The 23,506-nt window shown below is 45.9% G+C and overlaps 2 protein-coding genes across 3 annotated transcripts in view; both read right to left on the reverse strand.

The window, feature by feature from the left end:
- LOC138797237 (tachylectin-2-like) overlaps positions 1 to 23,506 on the reverse strand; it is a 92,578-nt gene that overhangs the window by 35,919 nt on the left and 33,153 nt on the right. The window contains exon 2 of one of the 2 annotated variants that reach the window (XM_069977095.1): positions 19,091 to 19,138. The exons of the other annotated variant lie outside the window; for it this stretch is intronic. The gene's annotated coding sequence lies outside the window, so the exon portion shown is untranslated. The remainder of the gene's footprint in view (positions 1 to 19,090; positions 19,139 to 23,506) is intronic. 2 annotated transcript variants of the gene reach the window in all.
- On the reverse strand, positions 1,012 to 2,661 carry LOC138796627 (E3 SUMO-protein ligase ZBED1-like). The gene is made up of 2 exons (XM_069976241.1): positions 2,350 to 2,661; positions 1,012 to 2,258 (listed from the first exon to the last, which is right to left on the reverse strand). The coding sequence occupies exons 1-2, from the start codon at positions 2,615 to 2,617 to the stop codon at positions 1,573 to 1,575; spliced, it is 954 nt and encodes a 317-aa protein (XP_069832342.1). The 5' UTR covers positions 2,618 to 2,661; the 3' UTR covers positions 1,012 to 1,572.

Raw genomic sequence — 23,506 nt, forward strand, 5'->3', positions numbered from 1 at the left:
GTAGGTTTAATATTCCTGGAGGTGTCAGTAATATGGAAAATTATTTAGCTTTGCCAGATAAGTGGTCCAAACAATGGAAATTGAAGTTCAATCTTTCCAAATGTAAAATAATGCACTTGGAGAGGAGGAATCCTCTATCGGAGTATCACATCAAGCGTATGCTGGGCTGTATAGCTAGAGGTATAACCAGTAAGAAGAGGGAGATTGTGATCCCACTGTATAGAGCTCTGATGACATCACATCTGGAATACTGTGCCCAGTTCTGGAGACTAGGGCTGGGCGATATGGCCTAAAATTTATATCACGATATAATTTGATGCATGCACGATATAACAATATATCACGATAAATCAATTTTTTTGTGTGTGTATTCAAATTACAACACTTTAAGAATTTTTTAAGATGTGTATTGTATAACAGATCTTTTCCAAACAATGTAAAGATTAAGTGTTAGTAAAACACAAAATTGTTTAAAATAAAGAGCAAATTAAATGTAAAAAATAAACATAAAATTTCGTCCTGTTGTCCTGATAACATAATTATGTGCAGCTTTATTGTTATGCAATATATTTAAACATAAAACCCTTCAAGTTCAACAGGTTTCTTTTCCATAATAGGGAAGGGAACCTGTCATCAACTTTGTGCTGCCCCTACTAACGGCAGAATAAAGTAGAGACAGGTAAGTTGTTTTCAGAGGTCTGTCGTTTAAAAGTTAAAAGTAAGTGGTTGCCAAGAACCAACATCACAATCATTGCAGACTAGGCCTGAAAAAGAGTCATGACCACCTGAGAAGAGTCAAGGGTATTTATAAATTCCTGCTCTCCCTGCCCACCTGCTGTTGATTGACCGTCTTCTGCCTAGTTCCCTTTTTCTCTAGGAGAGAACTGCCAATCATCAGCAGATGGGCAGGGAGAGCAGGAGATTAGGAATAACCATGACTCTTCTCAGGGAGATCTGACTCTTTCTAGGCCTGAGCTGCAATGATTAAGAGGCTGGTTCTCAGCAACCACTTACTTTTAGCTCATCATTGACACACCGCAGAAATCACAATTTCTGTCACTACTTTATGCTGCCCAGTGCCCTCTAGGTCAGCCTAAAGCTGATGACAGGTTCCCTGTAAATATACAACAAATTTGCAATATGTAATGCAAACTAACATGACTGAACAAGAACAACATTAATGTTGTGTGCCGTGATTAAACTTCTGGCACATCAGACAAGGTTTTTCGCCAGGAACACAAGTTTGTCCACAGTCTCGGGCTTCAGTGCAGATCGGTGGCATGTTACTATGTTGCCACTGGTGCTGAATGCCCTTTCTGAGGGGGCACTCGTGGCAGGTATGCAAAGGTATTTCTTGGCTAGGTTTGCCACCCTGGGAAAATTAGCCTGGTGCAGCCTCCACCACATCAGTGGGTCAGCTTCGCCTTCTACATCCAGTGCCTGCAGGTAACTCTTAAGCTCAATTTCAATTGCTTCTCTGTCAGTAAAGGCAGCTGGGCCAGGCTGAGCAGAAGCATTTTTAAAAAAGCTGCCCAGACTTCGTTTACTCCTCTTGGGTTCTCTCTGGGCTTCTCAATCAGCTCCTGTGCTTGTGTGTGATGGTGGTGACTCTGTGGCAGACACAGCTTGCGTCTCTTGTAGTGCCTGAATTTCTGCTGCTGCTTTTGTGAAGATGAACTCTCTTCGGTCATCTGCTATATATGATGATCTGAAGCGTGGGTCGACAAAGGAGGCCATATCCAGGAGGTCATAAGTTGCAGGGTCTGAGTACTTCTCATTTAAATACTTGAGGATGACTCTCTTCATGTCCTTCGTCAGGTCTGTGTCACTGTCAATGTCATCATCAGCTAGAGGAAGAACTGTGTTGTTTAGAAGGTGGAGCACAGGTTTGACATAAGACACACTCACATACTCTTCTCCAGACAGAGCATCTGTGAACTCCAACAGGGGATTGAGGGTCTTGTTTATAGATTCCAACACATCAATGTCCTGCCAATTTGGTACCAGGTGCCTGGTTTTCCTGTCTGCTTTCAGGACCTGTGATATGGCCTTCTCTTGTTCAAGCAGCCTCTGAATCATCTGTTGTCGAGACCCCCATCTTGTTGGTGTTTCAGTGATGAGGCGGTGAGGAGGCAGGTTTAGCTCAGCCTGGGCATTAGCCATTTCTCTCTTCCTTTTCCAAGTGTAAGAAAAGGCACTCACTATTTTCTTGCATTTGCCAATTGCATGTTCAACACAGGCATCTTTCACACTTCTCTCTAAAGACAAAATTAGAAAATATTATTAGCACAATACCCCCGCATAATGTTGAACTAGTCTCGACTCGGACTAAAAGAAACGTTTACCTACCGATGGCGAGGTGGAGCCTGTGGCCGAAGCACTGCAGTCTTGTCCAGCCATTCATTTCCACAGCTTTTACGATATTTGCGCCATTGTCGGTGGTTATGCAGACTTGTAACTCTTCTTTAAGTCCCCATAACTCGAGTGCTACCTTTAATCCTTGAGATATGAGTTCACCAGTATGATCCTCGGGGAAATAAGCTGTCTGTAGGCATCTGTTGCACAACTTCCACTCGTCATTCATGAAGTGGACTGTAGGACTAATGTAAGGCTCCATTGTGGGACTGGACTACAAGTCTGTAGTGGTTGCATAGTGTTTTATACTCTGAAGTTCTTTCTTAACTTGCTCGCCGACTTTGTCATACAGTTTGGGCATTTCAGTTTGGGTAAAGTGTTTGCGGCCAGGTACCTCATAACATGGATCGAGTGTCTTAATCATGTTCTGAAAGCCGCTTTTCTCCACTGTAAGAAATGGCACCATGTCCTTACACAGGAACAGGGTAATGGCATTTGTAATATCAATCCACCGCCGATTTCTTTTGTCATATAGAATGCCTTTAGAAAATGCTTTTAAAATATTAATCTGCTGTGTAGGCGCAGGGCCACCTTTTTGGTTTCCACTTGACTGACTGGGCGTTTGTGGAGGGCGCAGTTTTTGGCTATCTTCATATTCCAAAACGTGCTTAGTTTTGAGGTGATAAAACAAATTAGTTGTATTCCCCATCTTCGCTATTATTCTTGCACGGCATAGTTTGCAGATTATATTTTTATGCTCAACATCTGACTCCTTAAACCCAAACCAGGTCCATATGACCGACGTCGCACCGGTCTTCCTTATGAGCACCTCCTCCTCCTCCACACTTGTAAGCTCCTCCTCCATGCTTGCGAGTTGACCAAAACAGGCACACAGCTTGAGGAGATCTACGGCTGCAGGAAATGATTATTTTAGCAATTGAGTATTAATCCGAGTACTACTCCTATAAGAAAAACCTTAAGACTTAGTAACATATTGCTAAAATTGCTTTATTTATCAGCCCCATGATGCCACCATCATCATGTCCCCCAGCCAGTGCCATCAGCCCCATGCCATTTTTTGCCATCATCCTGTCTCCCAGCCAGCACCATCATCCCTTATGTCAGGGCTTAAAAAATGTCATCAGAATCTCGGAGCCAAGTTTTTTTTTATACTTATAAAGCGTTATTTTCAACGACGAAAATAACACATCTTAAATTAACAATAAAGATAACTAGAACCAAACAGCATGGGCATTAACAAGATAATGTGACACACACCACGGCACACCCACCATCAGCCATCAGCGGCTCAGCCCTGTGCAATCAGCCCCCTTTGTGCCATCTCTGTGCCATCAGCCCCCCCTTGTGCCAGTCATCAGCCCCCCCTGGTGCCAGTCATCAGCCCTCCCCTGTGCCAGACATCAGCCCCCCCTTGTGCCAGTTATCACCCAATTGCCAGTCATCAGCCCTCCCCTATGCCTTCAACCCCCTTGTGCCAGTTATTACCCCCTTTGCCAGTCAGCAGCCTTCCCCTGTGCCAGTCATCAGCCCCTTGTGCCAGTTATCAGCCCCCCCCTTGTGCCAGTCATCAGCCTTTCCCTGTGCCATCAGCCCCTATTTGTGCCAGTTATCAGTCCCTCCTTGTGCCAGTTATCAGCCCCCCTTGTGCCAGTCATCAGCCTTTCCCTGTGCCATCAGCCCCTCCTTGTGCCAGTTATCAGCCCCTCCTTGTGTCAGTTATCAGCCTTCCCTGTGCCATCAGCCCACCCTGTGCCAGTCATCAGCCCTCCCCTGTGCCATCAGCCCCCCTTGTGCCAGTTATCACCCCCCCTTGCCAGTCATCAGCCCCCCTTGCCAGTCATCAGCCTTCCCCTGTGCCAGTTATCAGTCCTCCCCTGTGCCAGTTATCAGCCCCCCTTGCCAGTTATCACCCCCCTTGCCAGTCATCAGCCTTCCCCTGTGCCATCAGCCCACCCTGTGCCAGTCATCAGCCCCCCTTGTGCCAGTTATCAGCCCCCCCTTGTGCCAGTCATCAGCCTTTCCCTGTGCCATCAGCCCCTATTTGTGCCAGTTATCAGCCCCTCCTTGTGCCAGTTATCAGCCCCCCTTGTGCCAGTCATCAGCCTTTCCCTGTGCCATCAGCCCCTCCTTGTGCCAGTTATCAGCCCCTCCTTGTGCCAGTTATCAGCCTTCCCATGTGCCATCAGCCCACCCTGTGCCAGTCATCAGCCCTCCCCTGTGCCATCAGCCCCCCCTTGTGCCAGTTATCAACCCCCTTGCCAGTCATCAGCCCCCCTTGCCAGTCATCAGCCTTCCCCTGTGCCAGTTATCAGTCCTCCCCTGTGCCAGTTATCAGCCCCCCCCTTGCCAGTTATCAGCCCCCCCCCTTGCCAGTCATCAGCCCCCCCCCGGTGCCAGTCATCTCCCCCTCCCCTATGCCATCATCAGCTTTCCCTATGTGCCAGCCAAGCCCCATGCCATTGCCACATCATGTCCCCCCAGCCAGGGCCATTATCAGCCCCATGCCATAGCCATCTGCACCCCCCGACCCCTCTGCCACTTACCTTTCCTGCAGGGCTGGCTGATGGAGTCCGCGAGGCGAGACGGGCCGCGTCTTCTTCCTAGCATGCACTGGGAGAGACCTGACGTCACACGCATCGTCAGCTAGCGCGCTGACGATGCGTGAACGAAAGGCCCTGCAGCACGGTACCACGGAACGGTAAGTGAGAAGCTTATTCACTACCGCTCCGTGGGCATGTATCACGAAATGACGATATGCCGAAAATCTATATCGTCATCCGAATTGATGACGATATTTTTGCATATCGTTCATATCGCCCAGCCCTACTGGAGACCTCACCTAAAAAGGGATATTGATAAAACAGAACAGGTCCAAAGATGGCTACAAAAATAGTGGATGGTATCAGGCATAAAACATATCAGGAATGAATTAAGAATTTGACTCTGTATAGTCTGGACTCTGGAGGAAAGAAGAGAAAGGGGGGACATGATCGAAACCTTTAAGTATGTTAAAGGACTAAATAGGATTCAGGAGGGAAGTGTTTTTAGTAAAAAAAAACTAAACTTAACAACAAGAGGACACAGTGAGAGGTTACCGGGGGGGGGGGGGGGGGGATATCAGAAGCAACATGAGAAAATATTACTTTACTAAAATAGTAGTAGATGCTTAGAACAAATTTCCAGCACATGTGGTTGGTAAATCTACAATAACAGGATTTAAAAATGCCTGGGATAAACATATATCTATCCTAAGATAAGAAGGGAAGTACTAAAAGGGCAGACTAGATGGACCTAGTTGTCTTTTTCTGCCAACAATCCTCTATGTTTATAGTTGTTTGCACTCTGCACCTCATTGAAAGCAGTAAAAACACCTGGCATCTGTCGCCTGTTAGCATACGTAAAAGTTGAGAGTGTATACGCCAGCGTAGGCATAGTTGAACCAAAAAAATTAATTGTCGTAGTAATTGTTTGCTTTCTTCGCCTCATTGAAAGCAGTAGAACACCTTACACATGTCGCCTGTTAGCCTACGTAAAAGTTGAGATATAGGGGGACAACCAAACCAGTTTTATTTTTTGGGGGGAAAATAGCCAGATGTGATACATTTTCGCATTTGACCATTTTCCACAAGCTTTGCGAGGGTGGCGGGGGTGGAACGGGGGGGCGCAGATTCTGGGTCCGCTTACTTTATCATTTTTCACGCTGAAAAATGATAAGGTTTCCTCAGCGCATACACTGGTACGCACAGGATTTATGTAGACGCAGTGCGCCTCTACATAAATCAGCAAAATGTTGGTGTGCAGGGACATTTTTAAGCCCGGCGCAGAAAACGCCAGACTTAAATGTCCCCCATAGTTTATACACCTGTATTCTTGATTTAAAAAAATAGTGTATAGGCATGTGTAGGCATATTTAAACAAAAAAAGTGTTGTATTAGTTGTTTGCGCTCTGCGCCTCATTGATAGCAGTAGAACACCTGTCGCCTGTTTGCACATGTAAAATTTGAGCTATAGGGGAAAATTTATGAAGGGCTTTGCGCCTATTTTTTGGTGAATAATTTTTCACCCATTTTTGGTCCAAGTTCTATTTATGAACCAATATTGGACAGGCAAATATTTTTTAGATGCAACTTTTTAAAAAAATTTGCCTGTTTTGACTATTCACCCAAAAGTTTGCATAATCTGGGATTAGTGCCCAATTTAACATTTGCGACTTTTTAAAAGTCTCACAAACAGATGCAGGCCTAGGTCTGGTCAGTACCAGGTGAATACTGTTTGCGCCATCTTTGCAATTTGCGACTTTTTACTTAGATACATTCACTATGGCAATTCTACATTTTAATGGATTATTCTCAGTATATTGGAAAAAAATACGCACAAATCCTCATTAGAATAGTTGCACACACTAGACTCCTTAGTGAATGTACCCCATAGTGTATACGCCTGTGTAGGTGTAGTTGAACAAAAAAAAAAAATGAAAGTGTCGCCTGTTGGCATACCTAAAAGTTGAAATATAGTGTATACGTCTGTGTAGATATAGTTGACCTGTCACCTGTTGGCATATATAAAAATAGACATATAGTGTAACGCTTGTGCAGACATAGACAAAAATAAGTATTGCAGTAGTTGTTTGTGCTCTTTGCCTTATTGAAAGCAGTTGAACACCGGTCGCATGTTGGCATACTTAAAAGTTGAGATAGACGGGGAGATTTATAAACAGGGGATTTTACCGTGTGTGGTCTATTTCTGCTATGACAAGAATAGACTGGTGCAATTATTATCAGGGATAAGCCTGGTCTATTTTTTGTGGTGCTGACTTGTTTGTTTTAGAATTGTCTCTAAATAGTGTCAGAATTGTCTCTAAATAGTCTCATTGGCCTTTCTTTTTCAGATACGCTTATACTGGGGATTACGTTGGATTCATTTGGACAACATTGATTATCAGCAAATTTTAGTGTTCAATAAAATGGTCAGCGAGGGATGATGTGTTGTGTTTTCTTTCATTAATTTAAAAACTTAGTATTGGAAGCTATCTAATAGACGGAATTCATTACTAAGTCAGGATTTAGTGTTAGACGGTATAAAATGGCTATTCAAATAAAACACCCCCACACCCGTCATTGACCATTTTATTGAACATGAAAATCCACTGGTCATCAACGTAATCCAAACAAATCTGATGTGATCCTCTACATAAGGGTATCTGAAAAAGAAAAAAAAAAAGCATTAACAGTGTGCCCACACCAGTAAGGGCTGAAAATTACAAGATGCTGGGAAAGCTGGGTGTCCTCCAACTGTAGGGCTTTTTAAAATCCCAGGCATGAGAGTTACACAGGCTGATAGCGACCTAATCAATACAGCAAACAAGTGGCGATCTGCTAGATCAGCGCTCATTTGCTGGACCTATTACACGGCCCGATAATCATTTAGCAAGAGCTGTGGGTACGTCGTTATACCTCACTTGTCCATGGCTGAGACAGCTCAGACAGGCCACTGTGAAGCCACAGCGCACGGTGCCATTACGCATACAAAGCGCAGAAGAAGACTGGGAACATGGACAGATAAAATATTAGCTGTTTGGGCAATCATCAGCTGTTGGCCACGCATCACTATTACACATAGCTATTACACATATCATTGCACGGTCGGCAGCTGATGATTTTAGGGCTTGGCCTTAAGAAACGATCAACTGATGATCACTTCATCGGCTGATCATTGTGTCTTTTACACAGAGTGATAATTGGCTGATTATCTCTCAGTGTAATAGGGCCCTTATAATCTGGCTCCCAGGGGCTTAACCCCCTGCGGGTGAGACTGTTCTGGCACTGTACCTGCCAGACTGTAACTTCCATGCCGGGGTCTTTAAAAAGGCCGCCCAAAAGTAGAAGCTTCTGGGTGAGAGACCCCATAAGGCAGGGAATCCTGGCTTTATGAGGGAAATCCCTGCTCTTGTACTGTAAGGAGGGGTGCACTATACACCCTCTTTACTTTACAGCCCCAGAAGGTAATTTGTGATACTATTACATCACTAATTAATATTTTACACTCCTTGAACCAGGAGCACTGTGCCTTACCCACAGAGCAAACGGCTCAAAATTAAGGTGGTGAAGTAAACCACCTCTAGTGTGCAGTCAGCCTGCGACCCACGTGCGACAATGTTAGATGGTCACACATGATAAATCATGCCTAATCTCAGCAAAAGCTGAAGTAGGCATGATCAGCCTATTTCAGGATAAGGGTAAAAAAAACTTTGCGCATCTATGTGGTTGCACAAAATTTTGCAACTTTTCTACTCCAAAAAGAGCATGAAAGCTTAATAAATCTCCCTCGCAATGTATAAGCCTGAATTGTCCAAAAAATAAAGTGTTATCATAGTTGATTGTGTTCCGTGCCTCATTGAAAGCAGAAGAACACCTGTTGGCTGTTGGCATACGAAAAAGTTGAGATATTGTGTATACGTCTGTGTAGGCATAGTTGATCCTGTCTCCTGTCGGCATAGTTGAACAAAAAATAAAAATAGACAGCATGTAATGATTCAACCATTTATCAGTGTTAGATCAGGATAAGGCTATCCGTGGATGTAATCACTCTCAGTAATGCTCTCTTGGTGATTGCACTTTTAGTCCCAGTATACAGAGTAGTATTGGGTCCATTGTTCCAGTGTTCAAAATGTGTGATAACGATCCTCAGTCGCTTGTTACCAGAGAAGCACGTCACGGCCGGTTACGTTTCTCAGCTACCCGGTACTATTACTTACAAAGTAAGTCTCTCAAAGCTCTGTGTGACGTCACATTAGCTACACAGTCGTGGAAGAATTTAAATGCCTTCTACATGTTTTGAGGGGTACGCCCCTCTTTTTCAAGAAGATCTGCTCCCCCCATCTAGTGTGGCTTTATATACGTAGCTTGAGCTCCGAGAGACTTCCTCCCTGCAGTGCTTAGATGAATGCAAAAAGTTAAATTTTTGAATTTAATCCTGGTGGAATTAGTGTATTAAAATTAAAAATATGTTTGCTTTCTGATCTCGATATTTTCCTAATAAAATCACCTCTTCTTCAATCTCTCTTCACTTTTTCTATTGCACAGAATGATGAATTAACCACTTTACCTCCATTTCTTTCTTTATAATGTTTGGATAACGGATGTCCTTCATATTGTCTTTGAATATTATAGATGTGCTCATTCATCCTGATAAGTAAAGTTCTTTTTGTCCTTCCAATGTACATCTTCTGACATGGGCAAAAATACAATACATGACTCCTTTCAAATGGCAAGTAATTTTTTTACACGGTCTACAGGATTTACAAGGATAGAAGCCCCCTTTATGTGATACTATAGCATCAGTCCTTCCTTTGTATGTGTTTTTCATATCCTGAACTGTGAGGGCTATAATATTCCTAATATTTGTTTTTTTTTTTTATTAATTTGGGATTGGGTGGGATTAAGTTTCCTATGTTTTTATCTTTTTTTTTTTTTTTTTTAGAATTTACCATCTATTTTTTATATTTTCTTAAAGGCCCCTGATTGACTTGAAGTGGTTATAATGGGGATATCAAAGGATTGTTATTTCCCATTTCTCTCCCCTCTCTCTTCCTGCTTCTCCCTTTCTTTAATAAGGTTCTCCCTTTTTAACTGTAGGGCTTCCTCTATCGTACCGTGTAGCAAGCTTTCATCATACCCTTTTTGTAAAAAAAAATTTCTTTCAGTTTCTCAGCTTCATTTTAATAGTCCCCAATGTCTGTACAATTTCTTCTAAGGGTGCGTGCACACTACGGAATTGCCGCGTATAACCCGCGGCGTATTCCGTCACTCGTCCCCGCATGCAGCGGCGCGCATTTCCGCCTGTGCCATAGACACTATTCTGTGCACGGGCGGATTCCGCGTTCCGTCAAAAGAATTGACATGTCAATTCTTTCGGCGGAATGCATAATCCGCCTGTGCATAGAATAGTGTTATACACTATAGGGGTTATACGTGGCAATTCCGTAGTGTGCACGCACCCTTAGTCTTAAAATGGGCTCTTAGGTATAATCAATAGCCATGATGGCAGATGACAACTATCCAGTGCAAAATACCTATTGCTATCAGTAGGTTTATTATAAGTCCTACTGCATATTTTTCCATCTGTGATAAAAATGTGAAGATCTAAAGAGTTAATAAAATTTTTATTAAATGAAGGTGTAAAATGCAAATAAAATTCATTTTTATTTAAACCTTTAAAAAATTCTTGTAGGGTTTCTTCTCTCCCTTTCCATACGAACACAATATCGTCAATATAACTCTTCCAGAGGACGAGGTTCGCACTCGGTTCACCTGTGGGGAATATGGTGGCCTCTTCCCAACTCCTCATATACAGGTTAGAATAAGCCGGTGCGGAGCGACTGACGGCGTCACTGAATAATCAGATGCCGCTATTTGACTCCGTCTGGGCTCCATGGGAGGCTTATTGCGCTCGCACTGGCCTAACTAACTGATAGGGAGATGCTCCCTCTCTAGCTCGCAGATCTTTTCCTAATGTTATTAGTTTTTTCTTCCCCCCCCCCCCCATCTTTCCTTCTTGTTCTTTCCCTTTGTGTGTCTTGTTGTTTTTCCTGAGTAAGGGCGTCGTGGCTTATTACATTGCCGGCCTCGACTGGTGATTTAAATTGACTTGTTGGTTCCCACGGCTATGTTATCTTACCTTGAAATGTTCTGTTATATGGGGGAAATGTAACATGTTTTGGGCTGGTGTAGTTTGCTTCACTGTGATGCCATTTTCTGGAACTATTGATTGTATTGTTTAATATACGAAAAATGTTAATAAAAATTACATTTAAAAAAAAAAGAATAAGCCGGTGCGAACCTCGTCCCCATCGTGGTATATAAACAAAAACTCCTTCATATAAAAAATTTTTTTTTGTTAAAATAAATTCTATACAATTTCCAATAAAATTTATCTGTTCTTCTATCCTTGTAGATCCTGTAGACTGTGTAAAAAATGGGTAAAAAAATGGCATTAATGGAGCTATCAAACCAAGATGGAACACATAGTGTTAAAATTAAGGAACACATTACCTGCCATTCGAAAGAAGTCATATATTGTATTATTTGCCCATGTCAAAAAATGTGCATTGGAAGAACAAAGAGAACTAGATGGAGGGGCGCTTCTTCTTGACAAAGAGGGGCGTACCCCTCGAAACATGTCAAAGGTATTCTAACCCTTGCAGGACTCCGTAGGTACTGTGATGTCTCACAGAGTTTTGAGAGACTTAGGGCCCTATTTCACGGGACGATTATCGTTCACATAATTGTTAACAATAAATGATCCAAACAACCGCTATTGCGAAACACCTGAAATCGCTCACCCATTTACATGGAACGATAATCGTTACTTATGATCGTTCTTGCAGTTGTCTTGTCGTCACTATTACGTTCGTCACTACTGCGAACGACCGAACAACATCTTATTCAATGCTAACAATTTGCAATGATAAAAATAGGTCCAGGTCTTATTAAACGACCAATGATTTCTCATTCGGTCGTTAATCCTTAACTGCTATTCAAATGAACAATTATCGTTTAGATTCGAACGATTTAACGATAATCTGAACGATAATCGTCCCTTACTTTGCAAGTGAAATTACCGAGTAGCTGAGCAACATCACCGACCAGGCCGTGCTCCTCTAGTAACAAGCGACTGAAGATCGTTATCACACATTTTGGACACTGGAACAACGGACCCAATACTACTCTGCATACTGCGACACATCGGGACTAAAAGTGCAATCACCGTGAGAGGGTGAGTGATACTCTATCACCTGTGTTGCACTAGCATTACTGAGAGTCATTACATCTATGGATAGCCTTATCCTAATCTAACACTGATAAATGGTTGAATCATTACATGCTGTCTATATTTTTATATCATAGTAGGAACACTATCATACGCTTGTAATTTTATGGACAGGGAATGGAGTAGTTACCTAAATAATAATATTCTAACATATGATTGATAATTAAGAGGAGTGCGTTCAGACTTCTTAATATATCCTTGTAACCACAAACTGATTGCAGGTATCAGTTTCCACTGACACGCAGCTCCCATATAGTTATCACATTATCTAGTGTGATTATGATTTAAGTGGATAGCGCTACAGATTGTACACCAACCATATTAAAAAATAAATAAAGTTATAAAGTGTCTCAGCAGTTGTTTGCACTGTGTTGCCCTGCGTGCCTCATTGAAATCAATAGAACACCTAGTACCTCTCACCTGTTGGCATACGTAAAAGGGGAGATATGGGGGGACATGTATCATCTGGCATTCCGGGGTTTTTCGGCGGAAATTGCCGATTTGCGCAATATTTTATTCGCAAATGGTCGATTTGCGAATAAAATATTCGCAAATCTGCACTTTCCGCCGGGTATGCCGGGGGAGGGGAGGGGGTGTGAAAGGGGCTGAACGGAGGGCGCGGAGTCCACGCGATTCACCATCCGTTCCGCAAAAAGATACGCCGAAAACCTACTCCAGTCCTCAGCTGGCGTAGGTTTTCGGCGGTGCGCACCAGAGCGCACAGGATTTATGTAGAGGCAGTCCGCCTCTAGATAAATCCCCGTAGCGCCGGAGATGCGGGGACATTTATAAGTCCGGCGTAAAAAACGCTGGACTTAATAAATGTCCTCCATGGTGTATATGCCTGTGTAGGCATAGTTGAACATAAAAATAATAAAGTGTCACAGTAGTTGATTGTGCTCTGTGCCTCATTGATTACAGTAGAACACCTGGCACCTGTTCGCATACGTAAAAGATGAGATACAGTGTATACGCCTGTATAGGCATAGTTGACAAAAAAAAATAAAAAAAAATAAAGTGTTCCAGTAGTTTTTCGCGGTCTTCACCTCATTGAAAGCAGTAGAACACCTGACACCTGTTGTCTTTTGGCATACGTAAAAGCTGAGACATAGTGTATACGCCTGTGTAGGCATAGTTAAATGAAAAAAATAAAGTGTCGCAGTAGTTGTTTGCGCTCTAGGCCTAGGCATTTAAAGCAGTAGAACACCTGTTAACTGTTGCCTATTGGCATACGTAAAAGCTGAGATATTGTGTATACGTTTGTGTAGGCATAGTTGAACCTTTCTCCTGTCTGCATGTGTAAAAGTTGAGATATAGGGGGGGATTTATCAAAGGGGTTAAAATTTAGACTGGTGCAAACTGGCCACAGCAACCAATCACAGCTCAGCTTCCAGCTCTGGTGAAAGTAAAAAGGAGCTGTAATTGGTTGCTGTGGGCAGTTTGCACCAGTCTAAATTTTACACCCTTTGATAAATCTCCCCCATAGTGTATATGCCTGTACTGGCATACTTTATTATTATTATTATTATGATTATTTTTAAGTGTTGCAGTAGTTGATTGTGCTCTGCACCTCATTGAAAGCAGTAGAACACCTGCTACCTGTCATCTGTTGGCAACGTAAAAGCTGAGATATAGTGTATACGCCTGTGTAGACAAAGTTGAATAAAAAATAAAGTGTTGCAGTAGTTGTTTGCGCTTTACACCCCATTGAAACCAGTAGAACACCTACTGTAATATCTGTCACCTATTGGCATATGTAAAAGGTGAGATATAGATTATACGCCTGTGTAGGGATAGTTGAACGAAAAATGATAAAGCATTGCAGTAGTTGTTTGCGCTCTGCGCCTGATTGACAGCAGTAGAACACCTGTCACCTGTTGACATACGTAAAAGTTGAGATATTGTGGAACTGGCCCAGTTGCCCCTAGCAACCAATCAGATTCCACCTTTCATTTCTCACACACTCTTTGGAAAATGAAAGGTGGAATCTGATTGGTTGCTAGGGGCAACTGAGCCAGTTTAACTTAACACCATGTTTGATAAATCTCCCCCATAGTGTATATGTCTGAGTAGGCATAGTTGAACAAAAGTGATTAAGTCTCTCAGCAGCTGTTTGAGCTGTGCACCTCATTGAAAGCAGTAGAACACCTGGCACCTGTTGGTATTCGTAAAAGTTGAGATCTAGAGTATAAGCCTGTGTAGGCATAGTTGACAAAAAAAAATAAAGTAACACAGTAATTGTTTGTACTCTACACCTCATTGAAGGCAGTAGAACTGTCGCCTGTTGGCATAGATAAAAGTTGAGATATAGGGGGACATTTATGAAGTCCAGCTTTTTTCCCCACAGCTCCGGAGCTCAGGGGATTTATGTAGAGGCGCATTGCCTCTACATAAATCCCGAGCGCACAGAGCCCGTCTGTGCGAAAATTTTGAAACCTACACCAGCTTAGAGCTGGCGTAGGTTTCAGTATCATTTTTCCACAGGATAAATGCGGTGCATGCAGAGGCTGTGCCCCCTCTGCGTGCTGCCGCACCACCGTAATGCCCCCTCTCCGTCGCACTGGCGAAGGTGGCGTAGATGTGGCCGATGTGAAGAAAATATTCTCAAAATTACCCTTTGTGAATATTTTTACTCCAAACAGCCCCATCTGCGCCTAAAAAAAGGCATTTTCGCCTTTTCATACACGTCCTTCATAGTGTATATGCCTGTATTGGCATACTTGATTTTTTTAAAAAAAGCATTGCAGTAGTTGTTTGCGCTCTATGCCTCATTGAAAGCAGTAGAACACCTGTTACCTTTTACCTGTAGGCATACGTAAAAGTTGAGGTATTGTGTATATGTCTGTATAGGCATAGTTGAACTTGTCTCCTGTCGGCATAAGTAAAAGTTGAGATTTAGTGTATACGCCTGTGTAGGCATAGTTGAACACAAAATAAAATTGTTGCAATAGTTCTTTGCGCTGTCCACCTCATTGAAAGCAATAGAACACCTGGTACCTGTCACCTGTTGGCATTCATAAAAGGTGAGATATAGTGTATATGCCTGTGTAGGCATAGTTGAAAAAAAAATTATGCGTCACAGCAGTTATTTGCGCTCTGCGCCTCATTTAAAGCAGTAGAACACCTGTCACCTGTTGGCATACTGATGAGATGAGATATTGTGTATACATCTGTGTAGGCATAGTTGAACCTGACTCCTGTTGGCACACATAAAAGTTGAGATGTAGTGTATACGCCTGTGTAGGCATGGTTGAACAAAAAAAAAAAAAAGGGTTGCAGTAATTGTTTGCGCTGTGCGCCTCATTAAAAGCAGTAGTAAACCTGGCACCTGTCGTCTGTTGGAATTTAGAATAAAAGCCTGTATAGGCATAGTTGAAAAAACAAAAAGTGTTGCAGTAGTTGTTTGCACTCTGTGCTTCATTGAAAGCAGTAGAACTGTTGTTTGTAAGTTTGCTCTACCCCACCAATAAGTGTGTGAATATACCGACTTTGAGTGCACTACTGTCTTAGCGCCCAGGGACTATAAGGAATGTAGTAGTGAGTAGGCTCTCAAAAAGTACGATTAAAATGTAATTACCATAGTATGTTTACAATATATAAATTAGGAAGTATATAGGTATACAGCTGCTCCCCACAAAAGGACCACACTTGTGGCAAGACCTGGTACCCTCTAGCCACAGAAGTCCAGTCCAAGAGGGCATTTAGGCTCTCTGGTGTGGCCCAAAGCCAAACTGGTTGAGTAGCATAACTGTCTGCTACAGTTAAGGGGTGAAGCATAGCACACAGCTGCTTACTGTACAAGAGCAAGAACTCCTATAAAAATTTTAGGGGTCGCAAAATAGTTCCATGGTGCCCTACACAATTTGTCACAAGATGTTAAAGAGTAAGCACTGGGCCGGGCCTGGCCACAGCAGGAGAAATATTTTTTTTATAGAAAAAACCTCAATAACCAGGGGCTACTCAGCGAAACAAAACAAATCACAAAAATATGGCGTCGGAGCCAATCCTAGTTTAGCATACCAGAGCGAAAGTCCTGTCCACACCTGTCGGGCACCTGTTCACAAGTGGTATTTTATATGTTATATAAGGTACCATGTTCTTACGTGAAACTATGATATATATTCTCTGAATATACAGTATACTGTAGCATAATTTTAACTGAAAGGCAGAGAATGGGGAAAGTGATAAAGGTGAAGGAGGAGAAACTGAACCAGAAAAATCCTCAGAACAGGAGCCCTAAGCAAGTGGACTCAATACTTGAAAATGTATATAGGCAGGGCCCATTGTAGGGTTTCAGCTGCCTGAGGTGAAACCTGAATAGGTGCCCCCAGTGGTGCTGGGTGAGGACAAGACTGAAAAACTTTCAAAGTTTCCAATTCCACCAATGTGTAACCAATTCTTTAATCTTATGGTGATCTTATACCATTATACCTTTTGCTCCATATAAAGGGGTAGCGATTAGAGATGAGCGAATTGCCCATCTAAACTAAACAAAGTGCTTCGTTTAATCAGCGCTCCATCCATCAAACCGAATGCCTTTCCGCGCTGCTCCGCTCCCTATCGGTCCACCCCGGGTGCCAGGTAAAGCTGGATCCAATCCTGGGAACCATCTCCCAGGATTGGATCTAGCTTTTCCCCAGACCCCTCTTCCTGGCATGTTGGGGGGGGGGGGGGGTCAGGTTTGGTAGTGTGTGTGTGTGTGTGTGGTGGGGGGTAGGTGGGGTAGTGTGTGTGTGTGTGGGGGGGGATAGCATTCGTTTGGCAGTAATACGATTACAGCTACCTTAGCAGAGCTTGGTGACTACCACTACAGACCTCAGGGGGGGTAGTGTGTGTTGGGGGTCAGGTGGGTAGTGTGTGTGTATGTGGGGGGGGGGTTCAGATGGGGTAGTGTGTGTATGTGTGTGGGGTTTCAGGTGGGGTAGTGTGTGTGTGTTGGGGGTCAGGTGGGTAGTGTCTGTGTGTGGGGGGGGGGGAGGTTCAGGTGGGGTAGTGTGTGTGTATGTGTGGGGGGTTTCAGGTGGGGTAGTGTGTGTGGGTGGTCAGGTGGGGGCATTGCTGTACTGACAATGTTTGGCTCTACGTATGCATGCGAGCAGTCTTTCTCACTTCTAAAGAACATTTAGACCAACCTACGATCACGTTTAGCAGATGGAAGTCTCAACACCTGTATGAAGCTCAACCTCACTATGTATCAACCAGACGGATCTACAGATCTGCCGCCTGAATCAGCTTCTAGGAACCGAAAGTAGTGGCTTACGTCCCGGCCTAGATACTAAGCAGAAAGCTCCTAGCTGACAGGGAGGGAAAGATTCAACCATCACTGGGGGAAAGAATCACAGGATGACAGTGCCCACCAGCGTCCTACACGTAGTGACAGACCAAGGGCTGAGGTCGACCATATCTCCACACACCGCCATCTCTCCACACCCCGCCACCATCTCTCCACACCCTGCCACCATCTCTCCACACCCCGCCGCCATCTCTCCACACCCTGCCACCATCTCTCCACACACCATCATCTCTCAGCACACCGCTGCCATCTCTCCACACACCACCATCTCTCCAAACACCGCCGTGATCCCTCCACACACCACCATCTCTCCACACCCCGCCACCATCTCTCCACACCCTGCCACCATCTCTCCACACCCCGCCACCATCTCTCCACACCCCGCCGCCATCTCTCCACACCCTGCCACCATCTCTCCACACACCACCATCTCTCAGCACACCGCTGCCATCTCTCCACACACCACCATCTCTCCAAACACCGCCGTGATCCCTCCACACACCACCATCTCTCAGCACACCGCCGCCATCTCTCAGCACACCATCACTCTCCACACCAAGCACAGTAACCCATTCATGGCCGCCAGTATAACAGCTGTATGCAACTGGACTGTACAAGTGGGCTGTAAGTGATCCGTAATGGAATTATTGTTACATCACCTCCCTTCTGTCTCCCTGTTGTCTGGTCCACCTGCTCCTCACCATCACCAAGGGCCATCTTGCCGCACAGCAGTATTAGGGGTTAGTCCCAGGGGAACTACAGGTCCACACCTCCGCCCACCTTACACACGGGTGAAGACCCCCTAATAACCCCCCTACAGTGGCCCCTAGAAGAGAGAGAGAACACAGGGAAGCACCAGGGAGTAGTCTGATCCTGCTGAAGCCCTCATACCCACCTGAGACTGTGACAAGTCCGGAGTGCACCTCAAAGCCCAGCCATCCTGCAGGTAACATCACTACACTCACTCTGCAGCTCTCAGTGTATCCCCTCATTCCAGAGCTCAGCACTATATGCACAGGAGAGAGAGGCCTAGTCACCTACTGCCTGTACTACTACTACTACTACAACTACTACCACCATCATCCTCTCCACTACCCCTCACTCCAGAGCTCAGCGCAGCACACAGGAGAGAGGCCTAGTCATCTACTGCCTATACTACTACTACTACTACTGCCACCATCATCCTCTCCTCACACCCTCTCACTCTCTTTCACACCCAGTAGGCTCGCTGCACTAACGTCTTGTAAAATTCTCAGCAAACCCACTTATTTGTGTATTGATTTGCTTGTCACAGCTCCTGTCAATGATAACAGAATGTTAAAGCACCATATCAGCTGGTGGCCTATATGTCTGTATCCTTTCACCACTCGATGTTCTCATGCTCGGCTGGGTTTATTCTGAGTATTGGATAATATCAGCCCCAGGATGAATATCTCGCTCTTCTCCCTCCCTCCATGTTTGTATTTCTCAGTAATATTCAGAACAATCACACGGCAGATGACAAAGCTCAGCAAACTTCATTACACATATTTCTCCCATTATGTAGCTTATTATATGTGTATGTATATAATGTGATTAAAACGCTACACTCACCAATAAAAATTCAGATCACAAAGCATAATCACCCCTCTGCCTGCAGCTCTGTAGACCAAAAACAAAGAGTTATAGGGTTAATAAAAGTAAAAAAGCAAAAACCTTTGCACACAGTACAGGATTAGATCAAAAAAATCCAGCCCCCTCAGTAGCGCCCACTGCTGCTAAGCCAGCCCCCTCAGTAGCGCCCACTGTTGCTAAGCCAGACCCCTCAGTAACACCCACTGCTGCTAAGCCAGCCCCCTCAGTAACACCCACTGCTGCTAAGTCAGCCCCCTCAGTAACACCCACTGCTGCTAAGCCAGACCCCTCAGTAACACCCACTGCTGCTAAGCCAGACCCCTCAGTAACACCCACTGCTGCTAAGCCACCCCCCTCAGTAACGTCCACTGCTGCTAAGCCAGCCCCCTCAGTAACACCCACTGCTGCTAAGCCAGCCCCCTCAGTAACACCCACTGCTGCTAAGCCAGCCCCCTCAGTAACACCCACTGCTGCTAAGCCAGACCCCTCAGTAACGTCCACTGCTGCTAAACCAGCCCCCTCAGTAATGTCCACTGCTGCTAAGCCAGCCCCCTCAGTAACACCCACTGCTGCTAAGTCAGCCCCCTCAGTAACACCCACTGCTGCTAAGCCAGCCCCCTCAGTAACGTCCACTGCTGCTAAGCCAGCCCCCTCAGTAACGTCCACTGCTGCTAAGCCAGCCCCCTCAGTAACACCTACTGCTGCTAAGCCAGCCCCCTCAGTAACGTCCACTGCTGCTAAGCCACCCCCCTCAGTAACGCCCACTTCTGCTAAGCCAGCCCCTTCAGTAACACCCACTGCTGCTAAGCCAGCCCCCCTCAGTAACGCCCACTGCTGCTAAGCCAGCCCCCTCAGTAACACCCACTGCTGCTAAGCCAGACCCCTCAGTAACGCCCACTGCTGCTAAGCCAGCCCCCTCAGTAACGCCCAATGCTGCTAAGACAGCCTGCTCAGTACCACCCAATGCTGCTAAGCCACCCCCCACAGTAACACCCACTGCTGCTAAGCCAGCCCCCACAGTAACACCCAATACTGCTAAGACAGCCCCCTCAGTACCACCCAATGCTGCTAAGCCAGCCCCTTCAGTAACACCCACTGCTGCTAAGCCAGCCCCCTCAGTAACAACCACTGCTGATAAGCCAGCCCCCTCAGTAACATCCACGGCTGCTAAGCCAGCCCCCTTAGTAACACCCACTGCTAAGCCAGCCCCCTCAGTAACACCCACTGCTGCTAAGCCAGCCCCCTCAGTAACGTCCACTGCTGCTAAGCCAGCCCCCTCAGTAACATCCACTGCTGCTAAGCCAGACCCCTCAGTAACATCCACTGCTGCTAAGCCAGCCCCCTCAGTAACGTCCACTGCTGCTAAGCCACCCCCCTCAGTAACGCCCACTTCTGCTAAGCCAGCCCCCTCAGTAACATCCACTGCTGCTAAACCAGCCCCCTCAGTAACGTCCACTGCTGCTAAGCCAGCCCCCTCAGTAAAGCCCACTGCTGAAAGCCAGCCCCTTCAGTAACGCCCACTTCTGCTAAGCCAGCCCCCTCAGTAACACCCACTGCTGCTAAGCCAGCCCCCTCTGTACCACCCAATGCTGCTTAGCCAGCCCCCTCAGTACCACCCACTGCTGCTAAGCCAGCCTCCTCAGTACCACCCACTGCTGCTAAGCCAGCCCCCTCAGTACCACCCAATGCTGCTAATCCAGCCCCCTCAGTAGCGCCCACTGCTGCTAAGCCAGCCCCCTCAGTAACACCCACTGCTGCTAAGCCAGCCCCCTCTGTACCACCCAATGCTGCTTAGCCAGCCCCCTCAGTACCACCCACTGCTGCTAAGCCAGCCTCCTCAGTACCACCCACTGCTGCTAAGCCAGCCCCCTCAGTACCACCCAATGCTGCTAATCCAGCCCCCTCAGTAGCGCCCACTGCTGCTAAGCCAGCCCCCTCAGTAACACCCACTGCTGCTAAGCCAGCCCCCCTCAGTAACGCCCACTGCTGCTAAGCCAGCCCCCTCAGTAACGTCCACTGCTGCTAAGCCAGCCCCCTCAGTAGCCTCCACTGCTGCTAAGCCAGCCCCCTCAGTAGCGTTCACTGCTGCTAAGCCAGCCCCCTCAGTAATGCCCACTTCTGCTAAGCCAGCCCCTTCAGTAACACCCAATGCTGCTAAGCCAGCCCCCTCAGTAACGCCCACTGCTGCTAAGCCAGCCCCCACAGTAACACCCAATGCTGCTAAGACAGCCTGCTCAGTACCACCCAATGCTGCTAAGCCAGCCCCCTCAATAACACCCACTGCTGCTAAGCCAGCCCCCACAGTAACACCCAATGCTGCTAAGACAGCCCCCTCAGTACCACCCAATGCTGCTAAACCAGCCCCTTCAGTAACAACCACTGCTGCTAAGCCAGCCCCCTCAGTAACACCCACTGCTGCTAAGCCAGCCCCCACAGTAACACCCAATGCTGCTAAGACAGCCCCCTCAGTACCACCCAATGCTGCTAAACCAGCCCCTTCAGTAACAACCACTGCTGCTAAGCCAGCCCCCTCAGTAACACCCACTGCTGCTAAGCCAGCCCCCTCAGTAACATCCACGGCTGCTAAGCCAGCCCCCTCAGTAACAGCCACTGCTGCTAAGCCAGCCCCCTCAGTAACACCCACTGCTGCTAAGCCAGCCCCCTCAGTAACACCCACTGCTGCTAAGCCAGCCCCCTCAGTAACACCCACTGCTGCTAAGCCAGACCCCTCAGTAACGTCCACTGCTGCTAAACCAGCCCCCTCAGTAATGTCCACTGCTGCTAAGCCAGCCCCCTCAGTAACACCCACTGCTGCTAAGTCAGCCCCCTCAGTAACACCCACTGCTGCTAAGCCAGCCCCCTCAGTAACGTCCACTGCTGCTAAGCCAGCCCCCTCAGTAACGTCCACTGCTGCTAAGCCAGCCCCCTCAGTAACACCAACTGCTGCTAAGCCAGCCCCCTCAGAAGGGGGAGATATACAGGGATAGCAGGAAAGACAGAGAAGGGGGAGATATATACAGAGATAGCAGGAAATGGAGAGACAGAGAAGAAGGAGATATACAGAGATAGCAGGAGAGACAGAGAAGGGGGAGATATACAGAGATAGCAGGAGAGACAGAGAAGGGGGAGATATACAGGGATAGCAGGAGAGACAGAGAAGGGGGAGATATATACAGAGATAGCAGGAAATGGAGAGACAGAGAAGGGGGAGATATACAGAGATAGCAGGAGAGACAGAGAAGGGGGAGATATACAGAGATAGCAGGAGAGACAGAGAAGGGGAGAGGTATACAGAGATAGCAGGAGAGACAGAGAAGGGGGAGATATATACAGAGATAGCAGGAGAGACAGAGAAGGGGAGAGGGAAGTGAGAGACAGAGAATGAGGTGAAAAGGGATAGGAAAAGAATAGAGAGAGAGATGGATGCAAATATACAGAGAGAGATAATAATACACTTCTTGGTAACAACCATCCAACTTTCCCAGGAGCTGATAATCCAAGCTTAGAAAGTAGTCAGTACTACAGCCACTCACAGGAATTAGGATGAGTTAAAGATGTGTCTGCACCTAGAAAAGCAGGGTGATGTACAGTGTGCACTAACACCTCACTCTCTTTCCCTCACACTTCCCCCCTCCCCCTTCTCTGTCTCTCCTGCTATCTTTGTATATCTCCCTTTCTCTGTCTCTCCTGCTTTGTATATCTCCCCTTCTCCGTCTCTCCTGCTATCTCTGTATATCTCCCCCTTCTCTGTGTCTCCTGCTATCTTTGTATATCTCCCCTTCTCTGTCTCTCCTGCTATCTTTGTATATCTCCCCTTCTCTGTCTCCCCTGCTATCTTTGTATATCTCCCCTTCTCTGTCTCTCCTGCTATCTTTGTATATCTCCCCTTCTCTGTCTCTCCTGCTATCTCTGTATATCTCCCCCTTCTGTCTCTCCTGCTATCTCTGTATACCTTCCCCTATCTCTGTATATCCCCCTTTCTGTCTCTCCTGCTATCTCTGTATATCTCCCCCTTCTCCGTCTCTCCTGCTATCTCTGTATATCCCCCTTTCTGTTTCTCCTGCTATCTCTGTATCTCTCCCCCTTCTCTGTCTCTCCTGCTATCACTGTATATCTCCCCCCTTCTCTGTCTCTCCTGCTATCTCTGTATATCTCCCCCTTCTCTGTCTCTCCTGCTATCTCTGTATATCTCTTCCCTTCTCTGTCTCTCCTGCTATCTCTTTATATCTCCCCCTTCTCTGTCTCTCCTGCTATCTCTGTATATCTCCCCTTCTCTGTCTCTCCTGCTATCTCTGTATATCATTCCCCCTTCTCTGTCTCTCCTGCTATCTCTGTATATCCCCCCTTCTCTGTCTCTCCTGCTATCACTGTATATCTCCCCCCTTCTCTGTCTCT

The sequence above is a fragment of the Dendropsophus ebraccatus genome, chromosome 7 (genome assembly GCF_027789765.1).
Source record: "Dendropsophus ebraccatus isolate aDenEbr1 chromosome 7, aDenEbr1.pat, whole genome shotgun sequence".
NCBI classification, from domain to species: Eukaryota; Metazoa; Chordata; class Amphibia; order Anura; family Hylidae; genus Dendropsophus; species Dendropsophus ebraccatus.